Source organism: Arachis hypogaea, chromosome 7 (assembly GCF_003086295.3).
Source record: "Arachis hypogaea cultivar Tifrunner chromosome 7, arahy.Tifrunner.gnm2.J5K5, whole genome shotgun sequence".
Taxonomy (NCBI): domain Eukaryota; kingdom Viridiplantae; phylum Streptophyta; class Magnoliopsida; order Fabales; family Fabaceae; genus Arachis; species Arachis hypogaea.
This window is the reverse complement of record NC_092042.1, coordinates 79,085,251-79,109,696: the sequence shown is the minus strand read 5'-3', so window position 1 is coordinate 79,109,696 and position 24,446 is coordinate 79,085,251. Positions and strand designations below refer to the sequence as shown.

The following is a 24,446-nucleotide window of genomic DNA, read 5'->3' as shown; positions in this document are numbered from 1 at the left end:
CACGGAGTGTTGGGCGGCCAAAGGGGAGCACGAACATAAGCTGAGTGTGGCAGAGATGAAGATGTTGAGATGGATGAGTGGTCATACGCAAGTGGATAAAATAAGGAACGAAGATATAAGGGAGAGAGTTGGAGTAGCACCCATTGTGGAAAAGATGGTAGAATCGCGTCTCAGGTAGTTTGGACATATGAGAAGAAGACCGACAGAACACCCAGTCAGGAGGATGGATGAGATGGAAGATGGACAAGGGGTGAAAGACAGAGGAAGACCTAAGAAGACCATCCAAGAGGTGGTCAAACGAGATCTACATGTAAATGGTCTCTCTGTAGACATGATACATGATAGAGCTCAATAGTGTCGTTTGATTCATGTAGTCGACCCCACCTAGTGGGACAAGGCTTTGTTGTTGTTGTTGCTCTTTATTTTCTTACATTTTAATTTCTTATCAATTACTTTTAAAAACCCTTTTTCTCATAGCCAATGATGCACACACCTCACTACAATTGAGAGACGATCCAAGATTTAAAACTTTCGATTTTTATTAATTTGTATTGTGACAATCTTCTAAACTCTGACACAGGTCATTTATTGGTTTGGGACTATACTATTAACAAAGTGATTCTTTTTTAGAAAATTTCGAACCGACAATTGGCTTGCATTATGTCTTAGTATCCTATTTGATTTAAGATAACTATAGAGATAAAATAAGAATATTTACTAAAATACCCTTAGGTATTAAAGAAAATAGGGTAAACTAAAGTGGTCCTTATGTTTAGGTGTAATTCTGTTTTGGTCCTTAAAGTTTAAAGTGTCCTATTTGAACCCAAAAAAGTTTCATTTAGCTTTAATTTAGTCCCACCATAAGATCAAAGTTAAATAATTAACGAAATATCCTACATTACAGCAGTATAAGAACAAGGTTGATAATCTGGAGAACAAGTACAATCTCCAGAGGTACAAAATCAACCGTAGATGTATCAATACATTTATTTATCATTCTTTTTATAATTTAAATGAAATATTTTTGATAAAACTAAGGAGAATGATAAATAAATGTATTGATGCATCCACGGTTAATTTTGTGCCTTTGAAACTTGTACTTGTTCTCTAAATTATCGACCTTGTTCTTATACTGCCGTAATGTAAGACATTCCGTTAATTATTTAACTTTGACTTCACAGTGGGACTAAATTGAATCTAAATGAAACTTTTTTGGATTTAAATAGGACACTTTAAACCTTAAAAATCAAAACAGGATTACGCCCAAACGTAAGGGACCAATATAATACTTTACCCAAAAAAATATTATTAAAATTTCAATCTATATCTCAAAAATTTTAGTCTCATATCTTTACTTTTTAAAAATATTAAAAAATTTATAATTTTAATTTTAATTTCTAACCGCTAAACACAATTTTAAATTTCAGTTCCAAAGTCAATTTTAGTCTTTATACATAAACACTATTATAAAGAACTAAATAATTCGTAGTGATCTTCCTAATATTAGATAGTAACAATCTACCAACTAGAAATAGAAATAAATCAAAGTAGACCGGGCCATGTTGGATTTAACTGCTAATGGGCCTAACTTGGCAATTTTTCCTTTTTTGGATGTTTGAGCTAAGTTTTTTGAAAATCTAATTTCATCGTCTGATAAAGAACTGTTAATAAAAAAATAAGTTGGGTTAAAAATTTCAATGGACTTATTAATATATATTTATATATATTAAAGAAATTTGATAACCAATAATAAATAATAAAGTCACCTAGGGTGATTCCACCCCCTTTGATGAGTGAATGCACTTTCACAAATATTGAGTGTTCAATTTTAATTGCGCACATAATTTAACATCAGTCATTGACAAAAATAATTCATAAAAGGGCAAGATTTCTTTCTCCTTTTCTTTTTCATTTATAAAAGGCATTGTTATCATGGGAGTTTTGATATTTTCATTTTCTTCTTATGTTATTTTTTAAAATTACCTTTGTTACTTTAATTTTTAGAATTATAAAAGAAACCTTTTTAAAATGGCTAACATGCATTTTAAGAGTACATTTGAAGAACATTATAAAAAAATATTTGACTAAAAATTATTAAGAAAATAAGTTTTTTTATTTCTAATGCATTAAATACATATAAAAACTCAATTATATATTATTATATCCTTAAAGTGTTCTTCTAAAATATATTTTAGCTAAATTCTTAATTTAATAATGTAATTTTACTGATAAATGTCTTAGGATATTGGTTAAGATTACTATTAATGTGAATTTTTTTTATTTTTATAAACAAATATATTATAAGCATATTAAAATGTTCAAATATTTAATTATTTTTATATAAAAACTTTCTATTATACTCTTCAAGTTATGCTCTTACTTATTAGTAATAAGACCCAATTAATTAAGTGTTATTAAAAATTTTTAGAACAAATAATTTTATGATTATATATATATGAATAATACTAGAGAGATAATAGTCCTAAATTATTTTATTTAATTTAATATTTATAATTTTATATATGTAATATCTGTAACTATATATTAATTATATTTAAAATTATTTATTTCAATAATAATTATAGAATACAAAATAAAAGAATTTTAAACTATTTTAAATTAATTTTTATTATTTTCTAAATATTTTTATAAAAAATAGGCCTTAATTAATGCAATTAATAATTCAACATTACATTGTTTCTCTTTCTTAAATAAATGAATAACATATATGGTGGATAGTCATTCTCCGGTTATTTTTATTTTTATGTGAAATTGTTAGTTAGAAATTATTAAATGATTTAACATGTTTAACTAAATTATTATTTAATAATTTTTAACTATCAATTTCACACATAAAAACAAATGTATATAAGTTTTTACTGATATATATATATATATTACTTAAATATTATGAATGCGAAAAATACTACGAGACAACATATTAAAAAAGGGTTAATTATGAATTTGGTACTTAAAAGTTTTAGCCGTTAACAAAAAAATCTCTAAAAGAAATTATCGACAAAACAATCCTGGAATGATTTAAAAATGCAACAAATATTTTTATAAAAAAAAATAGATTATGTTAAATATTTTTAGAAAAAAAAATAGGCCTTAATTAATGCAATTAATAATTCAACATTACATTGTTTCTCTTTCTTAAATAAATGAATAATATATATGGTGGATAGTCATTCTCCTATTGTTTTTATTTTTATGTGAAGTTGTTAGTTAAGAATTATTAAATGATTTAATATGTTTGACTAAATTATTATTTAACGATTCTTAACTATTAATTTCACACATTAAAATAACTGTATATAAATTTTTACCGATATATATTACCTGAATATTATGAATGCGGTAAATATTATGAGAGACAACATATTGAAGAAGGGTTAACTATGAATTTGGTACTCAAAAGTTTTAGCCGTTAACAAAAAAATCTCTAAAAGAAATTATTAACAAAACAATCCTTAAATTATTTAAAAATGCAACAAATATTTTTATAAAAAAATAGACTATGTTAAATATTTTTATAAAAAAAAAGGCCTTAATTAATGCAATTAATAATTCAACATTACATTGTTTTTCTTTCTTAAATAAATGAATAACATATATGGTGGATAGTCATTCTCCTATTGTTTTTATTTTTATGTGAAGTTGTTAGTTAAGAATTGTTAAATGATTTAATATATTTGACTAAATTATTATTTAACGATTCTCAACTATCAATTTCACATATTAAAACAACTGTATATAATTTTTTACCAATAGATATTACCTGAATATTATGAATGCGATAAATACTATGAAACAACATATTGAAGAAGGATTAACTATGAATTTGGTACCCAAAAGTTTTAGCCGTTGATAAAAAATCTTCTAAAAGATATTATCGACAAAACAATCCTTGAATGATTTGAAAATGCAACAAAAATAACGAATAATTATTATAGTTTTTGTAAGTAATAAAAAAACTTTTATATTTAACAAATAATTTATCTATTTAATTTAGATTTTTGTGCCAACATTTGAATAAATATTTAGAAAGTGTACAAAAAAATTCGAAACAAAACTTGATCTTTAGTTTTTTTTCAAAAAAATATGATAATTCAAAATAAAAAATAACTTTTTAAAAAAATTATTTGGTATAAAATTATCAAATTTTAACGATAAAAAGATCTTATTTGTTTAATAATAATTCAAAATTTGATTTCTAAATTTTTTTTAAAATATATATTTAATATTTAATTTCTTTTTGTCGTATCTTTAAATTTTTCAAAAACTTATTTATTGTTAACATATTTTGAGATTCTTTTTATCAACAATGTAAATTTTCGGGTATTATTTTCATAATGAAAAATATTATTTGTACACCAAAATTAGTCACTAAAATCAGTCACCAATGAATTTATGTATAAATATATGTGTGGTTTAATTTATTTTTAATGTATATTTGTATTCCAGCATGTATTTTATACTAGTGGCTGACTTTGGTGATTGATTTTGGTGTACACTTAGCATATCCTTTGATAATTTACTCTATCAAAAAAACATTTTTAGTATAAAGGGTGTTAGGGGGCAACAACTTTTGTGATTTGTAATCATCAAATAGTCATTAATAATGTTTTTAATAGTATGAAATTTTATCTAATGATATAGAATTATTCACTTTTTTTTATTAGTTATATGCTGGCCTAAATTTAATAAAGTAGCTTGTCCAAGACTTTTTCTTTTAATATTTACTTTTAAGGCGGTGGCGTTTTTCTTATATATAAATATAAAAGACAGGTTTGCGGGTTGTGAGTGTGAAACAGCAAGTCACATGCATGGCTGAGAAAGGAGGAGATTCAGGAAGTGAAGTAGAGAAGGCGGTGGTCTATGGAGACAAGTACCGTACGATTCTGGAAGATGAAGTTCACAACACTCATTGGAGGCATGGTGGCCCTCCTCTTTTCGATGCCGTTAACAAGCTCTTTGAACAAGGCCGAACCAAGGTTGCTACATGCGTTTCAAAATAATTATTATCAGACTATTTTCTTACTTATTTAGTTTTTTGATTCATTAAAAAGTAATATATTTAGATAATATTTATATTAATTAATTATATGCAGGAGTGGCCTAAAGGGTCATTAGAGGAAACGGTTCAAAATGCAGTGAAGTTGTGGGAAATGGAACTTTCTCATAAGACTCGCTTGCAAGACTTCAGGAGCATAAATCCGGACAAGTTCATGCTTTCTGTCAATGGTAAATTAAATTAAACTTTTATTTTTCTTCTTCTTAGCCACAAAGTTGTTTTGGTTTTTATGTGCAAAGAGATTTTTTGTGCATAAATAATTGAGAATCAAATGAAGTGAGAACGTTTGTTACACTCGTCTGATTTCTGTTACTAATTAACTGCGTTGAAGTTTTGGGCAAACTAATTTATAGATAAAGAATCTGCGGGCAAACTAATTCTATCATTATAGTTTCAACCAAACATATACCAAGTTTACCTATGAATGAATTTAGCTTGAGTATGTATGACCAAGAATTTAATTAAATAGAGGTATGTAGAGTAAACTACTAAAACAGTATCCCAAATTGTTAAAAAAAAATCCAAATGCTGCTAATAATAAATAAATTTTCAAAAAATTTAAAAATGCGATAAAAAAACTATATATTAAATATATATTATAAAAAATAAAAACTTAAGAGATCAGATTTTGATATTAATTTTTATAATTATTATTAAAAAAATCTTATTATTTATAATTTTATATTAAGTGAATTTTTTTATTTTTTTATTGTGAATTATTATATTTTTTTAAAAAATAAAAAAATTTAAAAATCAAATTTTGTTTTAAATTTTTTTGTATATTTTTTAAATATTTATTCAAATATTATTACAAAAATTCATATCAAATAAATAAGCTAAGTTATTTATTAAATACAAAAAAATTTTTATCTCTTATAAAAAATATAATAATTATTAATTATTTTTGTGATATTTTTAAATCATTTAAAGATTGTTTGGTTGATACTATTTTTCAAAAAATTTTTTGTTAACAATTAAATTTTTTAAATACTAAATTAATAGTTAACCCATGAAGATATCATATGACTATGCAGAGAAAAAAATATACGACTATCAGAAAAAGTATAATGTTTTTTGTCTTTAGATTATTATATTAATTTTAAAAATATTTAATGACGAAATACAAATGTTCTTTCCTTGTTATGTTAGATAAAACAAGAAATATTTTGGTTATAAAAATGTATAATTTACTTATTAAAATTAAATAATATTTTATGAATTTTAATTAATTGAAAATACATTTACTTATTTGACATTTTCATTTATAAGTTCAATGAAAAGAATAAATGATCAATGAAGTTATTAATTAATATTTAATACAAAATCTATTACTTGTCATTATAAATAGGCAGCACATAGCATATATAATTACTAAATTAGACATCTATATCTAGGTGTGTAAATAATATTATTTTTTTTATAGAGGAGACATTTTTTTTACCTAAATAGAAACACAGAGTGAATGATGGTAAGTTGTTAACAAAGGTTTTGATGTTGTGATGAGGGAAAAAGGAAGAAAAGGGTTGAATGGAGAAGAAACTCTGAGGCTTGGAAGCTACAATGCCCTTTTGAAGAACACACTTCCAGAGCAGTTTCAGTTCTACAAAGCATCAGAAGAGACATATGAGTCTTCACATGAAGCCTTCCGTACGGCCATGCCACGTGGCTTTGCATGGGAAGTGATAAAGGTGTATTCAGGACCTCCTCTTGTAACCTACAAGTTCAGGCATTGGGGCTTCTTTGAAGGTCCCTTCAGAGGACATGCCCCTACTGGAGAAATGGTTGAGTTCTTTGGCATTGGTGTTATGAAGGTTTGTTTCTTCCTCCTCATACAATTTCCGATTTAATTATTCTTCAGTTTATCATATCTGGGTGGATTAATATTAATATGTAGATATATTATTTTTTATAAGAAATAATTTAATTAGAATTGTTATATTCTAGATCATCGTCTATTATTAACTCTCAATAAAATAAATAAAGATATTACAAGATAGAACCAAAATAAAAAACGATGCATTTCATATATTGCATAAATATTATGAAATTATGTGTGAAAATTTATATATTATGATTAGAGTAAATTATTATTTTTATCCACCAAAATTTTATATAATGATAAAGCTACCTAAAAAATAATGAAATTAAATTTGTATCTATAGTTATCAAAATAAAATTGGTGATTGAATTAGTCACGCTATTAACTCATTAGTTCATTAGTACAACCGATGAGTTATTGGTTGAACCAACAGAACTGGTCTCACATAAATAAAAAAATATAAAATATCAAAAAATTTAAAATATATATCGTCACTAATATTTTAAAAACAATCAAGTTTTAATAAATTATAATTAACAATTTATAATCCGATTATTAAATAAGTATATAAAATTATAATATTTTTTATAATAAAAATTTTTTATTTTTTTATATTAAAATAACTTTTTTATTTTAATAACTAATTAATTAATTTATATTTATTGTATTATTATATATTATATGTATTTATTAAAAAATAATATTAATAAATATCATATAATTATAAAATAAATTAATATTTTTTATTTATACATGTTTAAAAATATTTATATTAATAATTATGAATAATAAAAGACATAATTAATTAAATATAAGTGAGTATAAAATTAAAATAATATCTAAAAAATTGTTATATATTTCTACTATATAATTAATAATTAGTATGTAAAATAATAAGAAATAACATAACTTAGTGACAAAGGGAGCATACAATCATAAGGGAACTCAAGTTCAAACTACATTTTCATCAATTTTAAAATTTTCTCTCAGGCGATTCGGTTAATTGGACCATTTTTCACCGATTTTGACTCATTCTCACCGATTTTGACCGATTCTTAATGGTTTTCATCCTTAACCAATCCTAGGACTAGATCAGACCGGTTAGAAATCCAGTTCACTAATTTTTCAATTGAACCGGTTGATTCAGTCTAATTTGTACAACTATAGTTGTATCCATGAAAAATAGGTTTCATATGACAAAATCATTCAAACCCTAAAAAATTACCCAAAAATTTCAAGTTACCCTTCTTAGCCTAACCTAATCCATCATAATCCCTAACCCCTTTTATGGCTTTATCACCACTAAAATTCTTTCTCTCCAACTCTCGTCTACATACATCTACCACAACCGCCGCCAGTGCCACTGTCACCGTCACCACAACAACCACTGACATCGCCTCTTTCTCCTTACCATCACCATCCTCCCAACAAACAATCAGATTCAAAAGTCAAAAGTTAGATAGAACCATAGCAAAATCATAAAACCATAATCAAATACCAATAGTACTACTATAAAACTAAAGAGAACCAACTCAATTTTAGGCCTAATTAAAAGAAATGTGTCATTCCTCAAGCGCAATGCAGCACCTTCCTCTATGGCTGTTATTGAGCGAATTGAGTATGATCCTAATCGCTCCTTCATCATCGCCCTCATCTAATGGATAGAAGAAGTCTGCCGCCATGTCATGCCGGAGAAAGCCCTTGCTTAGTCGTCGTGCAAATCACTCCAGATCAATAACTCTACTGAAGGCAACAATAACATCCGCGGTGTGTTTGCGCTTAATTTGATATTGCCTCCACAATACGCCAATTTAGCATTGAGGAACGTGTTCTTGTCAGTATTCTTGCTGAAGGGAAAAGCAGCTTCTGCTTCTAGGTTTGGATTCGAATCGCTTCCCCTCGGGTTGCCAAGGATTGCAGTGGCTGCATCGAGAGCATCGTTCTTCTGGCTGTGAGCGAGAAGAGAAGATACACTGCAGGTTCAGAACTGAAGAAGAACAACGTCGTGTGGACGCATAGGAACAAGTGCAATGGTACAATTTCTTGGCACAACATCGCGCAATAGGGTTCACAGCGCAATCAAAGTTGGGTTCGTACTAGAAATTGTCCCTTTTTCACGCTCTTGTAAAAGTAAATTGTTGGGAGGACGGTGGTGGTAGAGAGAAGGAGACAACGTCGGTGGTGGTTGTGGTGACGTGGCACTAACGGTTGTGGTAGATATGGATGAGAGTTAGAGAGAAAGAATTTGAGTAGTGACAATAGGGTTAGAGATTAGGGCGGATTAGGTTGGACTAAGAAAGACAATTTGAAAATTTTGGATATTTTTTTAGGATTTGAATAATTTTATCGTATGAAACTCATCTTTTATAGGTACAATTTTAATTTTTTGTTTCGTGAATAGATTTGTCAACATTTAAAATTTTCGTGGGTAGAAATGGTAGTTTGCTCTTATGATTATGAATTAAAAATATATAATATATGATATGTATTAATATACATAACTATAATATTTCGAGCCAGTTTTTGCGACAATGAACTGAGCTTACCCAAATTTAAATTTGACTAAGTTTAATTTATCAGACTATTAATAAGTCGAATTGAGTTGACTAACAAATTAATGCAATTCTGTTTCAGTCAATGTTTTAAAAATCGGATTGGACCAGTTGGTTGAACTGGTTCGACCAAAAACCGATGACATTAGCAGTTTGATTTGTAAAGAAGAACCGCAAATTTAAAAATCTACAAAAAACTGCTAAAACGAACTAAAACCAGCCAGTTGGACCAAATTATGACCTGGTTGGTTCTCCTTAAACGTCGCCGTTTTGAATTTTTATAGAAAAAAAATTGAAAAACATAAACCAGCACCTTTGTCTTGTTCACTCCTCTCACCTCCAGAACCAAACTCCTCTCTGAAAATGAAAAGTATTTGATAAGAGTAGGTTTTTTTTTTGGTCATGAGAATAAGGTTAAATTGTTTGTGTTGTAGACACCAAAGCCAAACAAGTATTTGGTATATCCATTTTTTATTTTTTTATTTATCCATCAATATACATATAATTTTGATGTATTTTAATTAATATTTTATTCTATTTTTGTTTTTATTTAAATTTATTATATTTTTCTTTCTAATAACAACTTATGGATTATATAGTATTTTTAATGGATTTAATTTTAAACTCAATAGAATATATACATTTTACAATGTTATTAATTTAAACTTTTTGTTAAAAAAATAATAATTAGATAGATAAAATAATTATAAATATTTATATCTTTTTATTTGATGAAAATATAATATAATTGTTTATATTTGTATAATGTAAATATTTGATGAGAATATTTATTTATATTTTTAATTTAAATGATATTTTGAGATTTATATTAAATTATTATATTTTAGTATACTTTTTTATATTTTATTTATTATTTTAGTATAAAATGTTATTTTGGTTAAATTATAATTAAACTAATTAAATCATTAAATTAATAAATCAATAATTAAAACAGTTCGATAACTGAGTTGATTTTTAAAACCTTGGTTCCAGCCTTAACCAACAATAACATCACTACGGCCACCAACCGCAGTATCAACACACAACAGCGTAGTTACAACACCAGTAAAAGCAACAATAATAATAACCTATATTTAAATTTATGTGCTGATTTAGATTGACTTTTTTTAATTAAAAAAATTATTTTTTCAAAAAATAAAATATTTTTATTTAATTTAAATATGTATTTTTAAAATAAATATTTTTATTAAAAAATTAAGTACTTTTTTTAAAGGTCAATTTAAACTAATCTATATACAATATATAAATACATCAATTTGACAACAAGCAAGTTTTCTTCTAATTTTATTTTTCAATTTTATAATTAAGATTCACAATTTTAAGTTTCAAAAAGTAAAATAAATTTGTAAATATATTAAATTGAAAAAAGTAAAGTTAATAGTCAATTTTGATCATCTGATAACTTCATGCATATAATGTAATATCTTTTCTTTTTATTTTTCAAATTGTATGTTAGAATGCGTTATTCTCAAACTGATCTGAAAATAATATATCCACTTCTTTGTTGGTGCATTTTATATCCCGAATATAAATAATTAAAATATCATGTGTGCACGTAAAAAGTTATTATCAAATTAATTATATTAGTAGTTGATTTTGTGCTTAATTTTTTTGTATACATTTAAAATGACGGCATAAAAAATGGTTACGATGACTTATGAATGCTTTTATAATAAGTTTCTTATTGCTTTAAATTATCAATTATTTTAACTTTGTACTCTTGAATGAAAGTTAAATTCGGAATAGATTAGTTATTTATCTGGATATTGTTAAAAATAAAAGAAAATTATCAGTTATTTTAGAAATTTGATATTTTCTTCATTTTATAATAATTTTGGTTTTGATATTTCTAATTTCTAATATATTAATAACATAATATGTATGCATTTAAAATTATGTCTAATAATAAATTAAATTATGAAGGTTTTGAATGACATATATTTATTTAAGAAAAAATAATAAATCGATCTCTTATTTTTTAGTCTACGGACATTTAAATTTCTGAAAATTTAAAAATACATTTAAGTTTTTAACTTTTTTAAAATCTGGACATATCGATTCTTGAGTTTAATTTGTTTAGTTTTAAAAAATTTTTCATGTGTGCATCCGTATCAACCAGATTAATATAACGGAAGTCACGTTTGATTTTTCTGTTAAGTCTGACAAATCCAAATAAACATTAGAGATCAATATGTATAAATTTAAGAAAAAATCAGAAATTTAAATATATTTTTAAATTCTTAAAAATTTAAATATCTGTTTATCAAAAGATTAAGAATCTATTTATTCTTTTCACTTTATTTAAAATGAAAAAATACATTTTAAAGATGTTCCAGAAACATGAAGATATTTTTGGATATGTTGCAAAACATTATTAAATTATATTATCTCTTATATATAGGCTACAAATAGTTAATTACATATTTATTACAATCATTTATTCAGTTTTTATTACTATATTTATTCAGTTAATTCTATAATATTTTTTTAGAATTTAGTTAATATATATGTTTTTAAGATATATAATAAATTTATTATTAGTAAAAATTTTTAAATATTTTTATTTAATAAATATAAAATAAATTTATTGAAAATTTAATTTTTTATATTTTTAATAATTTTTTTATTTTATAATCTTAATATATGTTCTAAAAATACATAATAAATAAATTAATAAGAGAAATGTTAGGGGCCAATAAATTGTGTGATTTGTAATTATTAATTAGTCATTATTAATAATTTTAATGGTGTGAAATTTTATCTAAAAATAAGAAATCATTCACTTTACTTTTACTAATTAATTGCTAACCAAATTTCAATAAAACTGCCCCTTCACTTTTTCAATTAATAATTCATTCGCGTGGAGGAAGAAGTCTATAAATTCCTTTTAGAAAAAATTGGTAAGACAACGCATTTAGTATACATTAATACATAATTGAAATTCACACACTTATTTATATTATCCAAAGAGTGAGTAATTAATGCGTAGCCTGACCACTATATCCGAGTATTTTTACAGGTTGATGAGACTTTGAGAGCTGAAGAGGTTGAAATTTATTATGATCCAAGTGACATATTCGGTGTTCTACTCAAGGGACACCCTCAAGATGACAACAAAGCAATGCAGCATCTTCATCAAGATTCAAAACACACCCACTCTTGCCCCTTTGCAAACTAGTACCTCGTAATCTCGGGAATTTTCATTCCTAAAAAAATTATCTTCAGAGATATAATATCTAAGAATAAAATTATATGACTGTTTGTATTTTTGTTGAGGTAACTAATGAGATTCGAAAATTTTAATCTGACAATGTTGAAATTAGACCAAAAAATAATTTTTAAAATACTTTAATATTTAAATTAGTAGTATTTTAAGTGATAGTGTATTAAAAAAAAACTATCTATTAAATTTTCTTTTTTTATTTATTTATATTTTTTATGAGATAACGATTTAGACATTTATTGCTTTTAATGTATGCGTTTAATGTTATGATTTGACAATTTCGTAATTTGTAATTTTATTAATCTTAATAACATGTCCGTTAACTACTAACATAACATACCCATTAACTAGTAATATAGTATTTTTATTTAATCATAATGTCCAGTATTTTTTTTGTCTAAAACAATGCTCCAATTCGAATTTTTTGACTTAGCGACTTTGTCGGGAATACCCAATTGATGGACCAAGGCCAAAAAAAATTGTACACTTAGTATTTTGGTTTGTTTTGTGGATAAGTTCTTTTTTCATTTTCTCGAGTAACTCTTAACTATTTTGAATTCGTTTAGGCTAAGTTTATTTAAACTTTATTGTCTTTAAATTTTACAATTGTGCCTTTACATGACATTTTTTTTATATTAGTATAATGTTTTTAGTGATTATTGTTGAATTGATATCATGTTAATTAATGAGATAATGACTTCATGACTTCACTTAACGAGCATTTAATAGATTTTATTTTTGTCCAAAATAACTCTCAATTTAAAGAGCTCATGACTTATGACCCTACTTAACAAGTATTTAATGATTTTTATTCTTATTCAAAATAGTGTCACAACTCGGGTCTCTTGACTTTTCGACTTAGTCAAGAGTAGTCGAGTTCGTTGGACAAGTCGAGTTTATTTTCAAAGTGGTCCTTGTATAAGGAGAAGGTTGGCTTCGTCTTCCAACATTTCAATCTCAACTGGTGGAGACATCTCAAGATCCAAACCTTTTTTGGCTGTATTTCGAGGGAGTTTTAATCTGTCGTGTTCGTCAATAAATACATAATGACCGAGGAAACTGAGTCAGGATTGACTTAGTTGCCTCTTGTGAATACTCTGCTCGAAGTTTAGAGGATACTCTTTTGCTCAGTTACTTATGTCAAAAATGTTGAGAAATAGATCTTAAACTTCCGATCTGAGCATGTGAATAGAAGGAGCTTAAAAGTTTTACAACTCAAATTCAAAGCTTCAATATTTTTCTCACATCCTTACAAGAAAAGAACACCACCCTTCGAGGATTGGTGTTTTCAAGAATAGAGAAATCATAAAAAAATTTTAAGTTCATTAAACTTAGTTATTTTTTATTTTTTATTTTTTTATATTTTGAACTTAGTATTTTAGAATTAAACATTTTTGGTTCTTGATATATATTTTGAACTTTTTTGTTCTATATGAGGCAAGTTTATTTTATAAACTTAATTACCTTTGATTGTTTTTTTTTTATTTAGTCTAAGTCTAATAGATTTTATTATCTTTATTATAATAGCACTTTAATTTATTGTACCGTTTTTTTTTATTCTTTCATTGATACTTCTTAAGAGTAGTACCTTTTGAGATGAATAACATTCACATTTTCAAGATTTCGGTACAGTTAAGATTCTTTAACTTATATGACCTCTTTCCGAGGTTTTTCTTTCCACCCTAAAGGTCTCTTTCAATTGGGGAGCAGCTTTCTTTGAGTTTCCGTGGTACTAATGTCAGCATATCTCAATACTAGGTCTCCTAGTTAGAAATTTTTGGGCCTTGTTTTGGTGTTATATATCTTTGCAACCCTTTGCTTTAATGTTTATTCAGCTAAATTAATTATTGACCTTACTTCATCAATAAGGTCAACATCCATACGATAATCGGAACTCCTGAGTAGCAATATCGAACTAGGTTCTCCAAACTTTTATTGGGTTCTGGTCTCGGTTTTTCTTGAACTCGGGAGTCCAAGAGCACTGATGATTGGATTTCTGATGGTTTAGAATTACACTAATGAAATCTCGTTGTAAAGTATAGTTTCTAAACCAAACAATAATCCTTTCATACAAAAAGTTGTTTGTCACTAGTACAAACCCCTAAAATTTATAAACCGAAGTATTGGACCTCGGGTCGTTCTCCCTAGGACTTACAATAAAGTGTCTTGTTATTGGTTGTGAGTTGTTTTGGGGTTTTTAAGATTTTATACAAGAAATATAAATGGCAAGGAAATAAACTAACAACTAACAAAGCTCTTGGCAAGATATGAGTACTAGAAGTCCTATCCTAGTTATCCTCCTCAATTGTGATAACAAATTGTCCATTACTCCCACTTAGTTAACCTCTAATCATGGAGGAAAGTCAAGTGGATGAATCAATTTGATTCCTCAAGTCCTAATCAACTCCTAAAGGAAAGATTAGCTTTAGAGGCATTCAAATCAATTAGCAACTTCTAATTATCAATCAACAAGGGAGTTAGATAACTCAAGAGTCACTAATCACTCTACCTAGGCCAAGAGGAACAAAACCTACACTAAAATCCAACCAAACATTTCATCAAACACTTGGAAGGCATAAAAGGAAAGCATAGTAAAATTGCAAGAAAAGTAAATCTACACTACTCAATTGCAAGGAATTAAACAACAACAAATCAAAAGAAACACATTTATTATGAATTACCTTGATTGAATTGAAAGAAAGTAGAAGAAACAAAAGTAGATCTACAACAAAACACAAGAACAACATAAAGGAAATTACAACAAAAGAATAGAGGAAGATGAATGTAACAACAAAGAATTGAAAGGTAGAAGTAGAAGAAAGCAAAGATTAAAACCTAGATCTAAGAACTAATCCTAATCCTAATCCCCTTCAATCCTTGGCTTAAATAGCATCAGAAATGAGTTGGATTGGACCCACAAGGCTTCTAAAATCGCTGGCCACGAGTTGCATTAAGTGGATCATGTGCCACCATCGGCGCGTCCGCGTACTGTGCGCGTGCGCGCCCCTATGCACGATGCAACTATGGCAAATCTTATATCGTTTCGAAGCCCCGGATGTTAGCTTTCCAACCCAACTAGAACCGCATCATTTGGACCTCTGTAGCTCAAGTTATGGTCAATTAAGTGCGAAGAGGTTAGGCTTGACAGCTTTCCGGTTCTTTCATTTCTTCATGAGTTCTCCAACTTTTCATGCTTTCTTTCTTCATTCCCTTGATCCAATCTTTGCCTCCTAAACCTTAAATCACTTAACAAACATATCAAGGCATCTAATGAAATCAAGGTGAATTAAATTTATTTATTTTAAGACCTAAAAAGCATGTTTTCACTCTTAAGCACAATTAAAGGAGAATATACAAAACTATGCTAATTCATTGGGTAAATGTGAGTGAAAGGTGATAAAATCCCCCAAAATCAATACAAGATAAACCCTACAAATGGGATTTATCAAGCACTAAAAATACTCCAGTGAAATCTTTGACTATATCCCTTAAGATTAAACTTGCTTTATTTCACTTTAAAGCAACTACTCGATCTTTTCGAATAGCGATTACCCGACCTTCAGAGCTCAATACTTCATCACATAACTTTCTTAACATAAACATCAGCTATTTATTTGATCTAAACTTCTCAAATAGTAACTACACGACCTTCAGAGATCAAGACTTCATCATATAACTTTGTCGGTATAAATAGCAGCTACCCGATTTTCTCGGATAGCTAACTTGCTTTATTACACTTTAAAGCAGCTACTCGATCTTCTCGAATAATAACTACACGATCTTTAGAGATTAGTACTTCATCACATAACTTTGTTAGTATAAACAGGCAAACAGCAGCTACTCGATCTTCTCGAATAGTGACTACACAATCTTTAGAGGTCAGGACTTCTTGAATAGTAACTACACGACCTTTAGAGGTCAGGACTTCATCTCATAAATTTGTTGGTATAAACAACAGCTACTCGATCTTTTTGAATAGTGACTACACGGCCTTCAGAGGTTAGGACTTCTCGAATAGTGACTTCACAACCTTCAGAGGTCAGGACTTCATCACAGACATTGACTTACTCTTTGGCACAACCTTCTTCTTTCTTTTCAGAGTTATTTTTCTCTTCATACCATCATTTTCATCATCACAGCTAGTATAATCATCATCAGAAATAGTTTTAGATACAGTTGGAGGAGGTTTATACAGTTTGTCCTCCCCACTTTTATGCCTATCACCTTCTGTGGATGGTGATGATTGAAGCTCCCTCATGATGTTATCAACATCAATAGCATCATCAAATTCTTCCGCCCCTTTTTAGCAGCAGCATCTTCTTCCACTATCTGTGGATCATCAACGGGATGGTCGAAATAAATGTAAAACTCGTCGGTGGTTGAATTCCTCAGCTTGTTCTCTTGCATTTCATTGATTCTTGCATTCCTTCTCAAGATGTGTAGTCCAGACTCAATCTCAATGCTTGTTGGGTCATACCAATACACTGTCCTATATGATGCATAGCCTAAACCCTTGAACAATGTTACCAAGTCTCCAAAATTTACGAAGTCCGAATCCATCTTCAAAAATTTTTCAACTTTCTCACCAATATACTCAAGAGTTCCACTGGGTCCTCTACCAAAATGGCCTCCATGATGAAAAACAAGTACTACATATATATCAACCATATGCATTATGCACAAATACATCAATCAGACATTAAACACTATATCAAGTACCTGAAATTTTGAAATCAGTAAAATTTTCATAGCTTTTTCTCAGTCTTTTCTACAAAAGAGAACATGCGATCACCCCTAAGCCCAATCCCATGCATTTTATTCTCACAGAGACTTAAACAAGAAAGTACGTATCCTCGACTATTACCCGTACCTCTGTAGCAGACGGCAGATTCTTGCCAGACGAAGCTTGTACTAGACCCTTTCGCCAACCACAACGTTCACTAAGCACAGCACCACTTTCAGCTGGATGAAGACGTTCTTTTTTGGAGGGAGAAAGAAGCTCTTTGTCTTCTGGTAAGATTTTTTGAAATAACTGGAGTGACTTCTGGGTGTTATGGGGATTACGAAGGGTGAAATAAGGTGGGGGATGGTAACAGCGTCGTTTTGAACCGCAAGGACTAATTTGTCCATTAAACATTTGTTCCCCATCCACATCAACAACCAAAACGGACACCTGGCACTCCACCCTTCCAAGTCAGCATGTTCTGTTGCCGTTTTGAATCCTAACTCGATGGAGGGGTATAATTGTCACACGTTTCATAAAGTGAGAAATTTAAATGTATTTTTAAATCTTGAGGAACGAAAATGTCCATATTTAAAAAGGTCAGGAACCTATTTATCTTTCACTCCTTTTTTTATTATTCTTCGTTAGACACTAGTCCTAATAAAAGGGAGAAAAATAAAAATTGATTATTACCGTATTTTATTAAAAAATTAAAAATTAATATTTAATTTAAAAATATAAAAATAAATAATATTTTTAAAATTTGTTATACAAAATAAATTAAATACTAATTCATAAACTTTATAGAATTATCCGAAATAAAAACGACTCCAATGATTCTATATCCATCTCTTTATAGGCAGATTAACAATCACATAGATATACATAAGAAAATACAAAGACTTCAAACAAAAGAAAAATAAACAAAATTCTAACAACTAAAAAAACTAATAAAAAAGCCGCTAAAGCTAATGCACTTCAGGTAAAGTAGAGAATGCAACACTCTTTAAAAATTAACCTACTATTAAAAATTATCAGATAAATTAAATTTATTTATTATTATTATTTTTTTGTCATGGGCTAATAAAACAAATTGACACGGACAGAAAAAACTAATTTCCTCGATTTAACACAGGACGACTTTTACACCACAAAAGTACTAAGAAAAACTTGATCGAATTCTTCCATTATTGTCGATGCGATGTCTTCAAGCTTCTTCACTGTTTTGACTGACCTTCAAAACCCGAAAAATCGCTGTCATAGAAGAGGAAGAAGCTTGTCCATCGCCGCTGCTGGTTGGCTAACTCCAAATAAAAAACCGATTCTGTAGAAGAACCCGGTCTCCATGAAGGCGCCATAATGCTCAGATGACGACGCAATCAAAGCACAAAATACATAACAGTTACAACAAATTCATAATCTTTTATTTCAAATTATCCTCAACATGTACGTAATAAAATAAAAAATTAAAATACAATTATATTTAAATAATTATTTGTATTAATTTTTTATTAATTTATTCAAAAAATAATTTAAAAGGAGAATTTTTTTTTTGTATAAGAATGAGCCTAATAAATAATTAATCTATTCAAATGACACAATCTTCTCATATTCACCTGTGAATTTGAGTCTTCCTATTTTTGGTAAAAAAAATGAGTACTTTTTTCTTTTATTAACTTATAGTACAACCACTATATTAGTCCTGGTTAATGGAACACTAACCAAGCCGTTCAAAATGGAGAAGGGTCTAAGACATGGAGATCCACTTTCTCCTCTCCTGTTTGTTCTTGTGGTTGATGTGTTGCATAGGATGTTGGGAGAAGATGTAAGGAATGGCCGCATTGCTCCGTTACTGGTTGAGAGAGATCATATTGAACTGTCACATCTCCAATTCGCGGATGATACTATCTTGTTTTTCCCTCTGGAGATAGAGACAATTGTGAATTATAAGAGATTGTTGCGTTGTTTTGAGATGATGTCGGGTCTGAGTATCAACTTTGATAAGTCGCATCTGATCTCAGTTAATTGTGAGCAAGAGTGGGTGGAGCAAGTGTGTGACTTACTGGAGTGCAAGCAAGCGGTATTGCTTGTTAGATACCTCGAAATTTCTTTAGGTGCGAATCCACTTTTAGTGAAGACGTAGAAACCGATCATAGATAAGGTGGAAGAAAAGCTCAGCTTATGGAAAGCGAAGGTTCTAAACAAAGCAGGTAAGCTAGTTCTCATCAAATTAGTGTTGAATAGCCTACCGATCTATTACCTTAGCTTGTACAAGATGCCAAAGGCGGTTGCTGATAAGTTGATTGCATTACAGAGAAGGTTTATGTGGTGTAAAGAGGATGGTAACTATGGTATACCTCTAGTAAAGTGGGAAGTGGTTCAGGCACCAAAAAGGCTAGGGGTTTAGGGGTTGGAGATGCAGTGCTCAGGAACATAGCGCTTCTGTTTAAGTGGTGGTGGCATTTTTCTAGGGAGAAATGTCCGTTGTGGAAGAAGATTGTTTGTTCATGTAACAATTTGAACCCTAATGTAATGCTATCAAATCAGGCTTTACCGATAAAGGGTGGTCCGTGGAAAGACATCTGCCAGTTGAATATAAAAGAACAACATGTGAAAGATAAAATTATTAGTGGGCTGGCAATGGAAGTAGGGAATGAAAGAAGAACTCTATTTTGGGAGGATAATTGGGTTCAAGGTGGTCCTCTGAAAGCGAGTTTTCCAAGACTCTTCTCTATTTCAAACCAACAAAGATATGTGATAGGAGACTGTAAGTTTTGGGATGGGTTAGAGTGGATTTGGAATTTTCATTGGATGAGAGAGTTGTTCCAATGGGAGTTAGACCTTATTCATCAACTTCATGATAGGTTAAGGCCAGTGAAACTAGCAACTAGTAGAGAAGATAATCTTGTGTAGAAATTTGATAATAAAGGCATTTTTTCTACTAACTCTTTTGTGCAGGTACTGCAATCGGAGACTCTTTCGAAAGAGATTACGAGTTATAGTTTCACAAGTTTGATCTGAAAAGGGTTGGTACCTCCGAGAATTGAGCTTTTTGGATGGTTTGTTCTAGTCGGTAGTGTGAATACTAAAGAGAGGTTGAATAGATTAGGCGTTATTCACCAAAGTGATAATATATGTGTCTTGTGTAAAAAGGAGATAGAATTTGTTCATCATTTGTTTCTGTTATGTGAGTTTACGTGGCAGGTGTGATGTGCATGGTTGAGGTGTTTTCATAGAGTTTCAACTATCCCAGGAACCATTAAAGGCCTGCTTGAGAGTTGGACTGGCATGCCTGATCGAAAAGATGAGCAAAAAATGTGGCTAACTAAGTTTTTTGCAGTGATTTGGAACATCTGATTGGAATGTAATGACAGAATTTTCAACAATAAAGAAGCAAGTGTTGAGGTCATTCAAAGAAGGGCGTTTTTAAGCTATAAGGAGTGGACTGGCATTGATCCTCTTGGTTGTTGATGGCTATGTCGGAGATGACAAGAGATTGATAACTGGTGCGTTTGGTTTTGTTTTATTTGATTTTGTTTTGTGTCTGTTTGTTTGTTGCTCCACTTTAATATGTTGAGTTTTCTTTGGTTCAAAAAAAAAAAAAACTTATATAATATTATTGAATAGTCGCAGTTAGGTAAAATTTTTTTGTTATAGTATTTGAACCAAAAAAAGAAAATGTTATTTTAAGAAAAACTAATAATATATTTTTAATAATATTTTTAATACAAAACAATAAATTTTAAATATTTTTTAAATAATATATATTAACTAAAATAATATAATTATTTCAAATAATATATTTTAAATATAGTAAAGTAACATATTTCAATTAAAAAATTGTTAATAAAAAAATTATATAAATATTTTTTATATGAATTTTTGTTTCGCACAAAATAAAATTATTATATGTTTGTTTGTTTTTTATGTCATATATATGTTTTTAAAATTAAATTTATATAACACAAAATTTTTTATTATTATATTTATATTTAATATTATATACATAATATATATTTAATATTATTTTTTTTAATTTAGTACATAAATTTTTAACTTATTTTTCATATATTATTTATTTTAATTCTAAAATTCAATAACTTTTTTTGTTGTACTAACATATTATTTTTAATATTTATATATTATTTTTTTTGTTGTACTAACATATTATTTTTAATATTTATATATTATTTTTTATTTTAGACTCCAGTCCAATATCTAAAGCTTATAAAAAAAATCTAAAATTTATAAAAAAAATTTAAGGATGAATCTAAAAAAACCATATTTTTTCTATATCTTAATGAAACTTTCGATCTCCCAAAATGCATCCAAACCACGAAGAGAATGAACTATTAACGAAACCAACGAACAGGAATCAATAGTACCGCCTCTTCTATTTTCTTCCGGCTGAACATGTCCATAAACTCCTCAAACATAAACCACTAGCACAACACAAGTCATAACATCGTCATCCATTATTTTAAGGAAGCATTGTTGTACTTTTATTCTACAATTTATTTTCAAATAAAAAAAGTGAATACATTTATAAAAAAAATTAAATTCATGAGTTGTTCAATTTAATAAAAAAAAAATATTCAAATAAAAATTAAAGTATATTGACTTGTTTTTTACTTTTTATTTTAAATTATTGTTACCTTTTAGTGAGTACATATAGACATCAATTATGATTAATAGTAGGAAATTATTTTGATAAAAATACTAAAAATGGCTTTTTTTAAGATATTTATATGTATCATAATATTATTGAATATTTTTATTAAATTTGTTAATAATTTATCTTTTAATAAATAAGAACAAAATTAATTTATTATAACAACAATAATAAACTTAATTGTCCGTATTATAATTATTAATCCCGATTTGATCTAAATTGAATCATGTTTAAATTTTTTGATAAAAAAATAAATATACCTCTAATTTTTGTTTTAAGAAAAAAAAACTATAATATAGTGGATTATATAAATTAATCAGTTCGACCGAATCTGATAACAATTAGATTTATTAGTATTGTTATAAAAAATCAGTTTTACTTAAATTTATTAAAATATTTAAAAATAACCAATTTATTAATACATCCAATAATAATATCACACATAAATATCTTTGTAAAAAAATATTTTATGTGTCTTTGTAAGAGCATCCTCTTCAATAGTAATACTAATAAAATAGCAAATTATTACGATGGTATTGCCACGTCAAAAGAAATGGTAGTGCAGAAGAAAACTATCGCAATATATAATTAATCAACATAATTAATATTTGACACTGACACGTCGGCCGCCCCACTTAGTCAGGCAACAAAACAAAGGATCATATTAACTCCACACAACACAAACATTGACAAAGAAAAAACCTCAACCGTGAAAAATTATGAATTTAATATATAGTCCCCACTCCCCATAACCCCCCCCCCCCCCCCAATGGATCATTTCTTTTGGCCATAGAAATTTGCTGTTACTGTGTTACATATGAAAAGAAGACTTGGATTATATTTTATAAACTTGTGAGTTTAGGTTTTTTCATGTTGAAAACTTTTTCGTAGCTGGATATATAAATAATGTTTAAATTTTTATAAATATAAACCTCACAAAAAAATCCGATCCTTATCTTGATTAACAAATTAGTATCACACGTGAGCACATGTTTATGCAGCAAATTCTGGAATGGCATGGAACAGGGACAGATTTAAAAGGGACAAATGGTGGTCTTGGTCCTAACAAATTTTAAATTCATATATTATTATAATAAATATATTATATAGAGTAAAATTTAATAGTATAGTAATAATAAAAAGAATTAATTATTTTTATGTATTAGAGTTTAAATTTTTTTACATATATTTATATTATTTATATTATTTTATTTGATTTAAAGTTCTTTTTATATTTATTTTTTAAATTAATTTTAACTTCTATAATTATATAAAAAATACTTTAATATTATTTATAATAATATTTTTTTTAGTTGGTAATTTAATTGTTTTTTTATTATTTTTCTATTATTTTTTATCTTTATTATTATATAAAAATATTTTAATATATTTTAAATTCAACAAAATTATTAGTGAGATTAATTTATATTATTTTATGTCATATTTTATAATGATATAAAATATAAAAATTTAATTTGCAGTACATAAATACTTACTAAAGTAAATTAATTAATCAATAAAATATTTAAAAATAGATAATTTTATATTTTATTATTAGATGTAAAATCATAAAAAATTATAAAAAAATTATAAAAATTGAGATATTTTTTTATTTGATAAGTATTTATTAATTTTAAATTAAAAAATTAATTATAATTATATGTATTATTAAATATATGATATTATATTTGATTATACAAAATTTTAATTTTTAGTCTTTTATAGTTAGATTTTTAGATCTCTCCCTGCATAAAATAGAACATATTGTATGAATCATATGATTGAATGATTAGATAATAGTATATATTTTATTATTTTTATTGTCGTTATATTTTTTGGTTATATTACGAAATAATGTTTGTAATTAAATCCAATCAGTTTTCCTAAATTATTGTGCTATTTTTCTTTTCGCCTTTTTCTTATTTTCTTTCTCTCTTTTTCTTTATAGTTTTTTTAACCCTCTTTTATTTTTTTTTTATTTTTTTCTTCCCTTTTTCTAAACGTATTACTAAGGAGTGTTAGAAGACCAATATTTTTATGTTTTGTAACCATCAATTCGTCAACAATAGTATTTTTAATGGTGTAAAATTACATTTAATAATAAAAAATTACTCATTTTTTTTATGATTAAATGCTGACCATAAAACACAAAAATTACTTTTTTTTTCTCATCTTCTCTCTTCTTTTATTCTTTTGGTTTGATTATATATATATACTCTTATTCCCAAACTTTTCTCTTTCTTTTAAATGCTCGACTCTTTTAATTTTTTTCATTCAAATAAACCATTAATAAAAGATCAGATTTCATAATAAAACTAGAAATACATATATATGACACAGAAATAGCACATAAAAAATT

General features: G+C 27.3%; 1 protein-coding gene across 1 annotated transcript; it reads left to right on the top strand.

Moving 5' to 3' along the window:
* The first annotated feature begins 4,817 nt into the window (after positions 1 to 4,817).
* Positions 4,818 to 13,118, top strand: LOC112703597 (pathogen-related protein). Its single transcript, XM_025755130.2, has 4 exons — positions 4,818 to 4,997; positions 5,115 to 5,247; positions 6,590 to 6,888; positions 12,489 to 13,118. The coding sequence occupies exons 1-4, from the start codon at positions 4,830 to 4,832 to the stop codon at positions 12,645 to 12,647; spliced, it is 759 nt and encodes a 252-aa protein (XP_025610915.1). The 5' UTR covers positions 4,818 to 4,829; the 3' UTR covers positions 12,648 to 13,118.
* Positions 13,119 to 24,446: the final 11,328 nt, after the last annotated feature.

Excerpts from the sequence above, each read along its gene's own strand:
- LOC112703597 (XM_025755130.2), top strand. The coding sequence starts at position 4,830 with ATGGCTGAGAAAGGAGGAGATTCAGGAAGTGAAGTAGAGAAGGCGGTG. Across the intron at positions 5,248-6,589 it reads GTTCATGCTTTCTGTCAATG|GAAGAAAAGGGTTGAATGGA; the intron begins GTAAATTAAATT and ends TGAGGGAAAAAG. Across the intron at positions 6,889-12,488 it reads TTGGCATTGGTGTTATGAAG|GTTGATGAGACTTTGAGAGC; the intron begins GTTTGTTTCTTC and ends GTATTTTTACAG.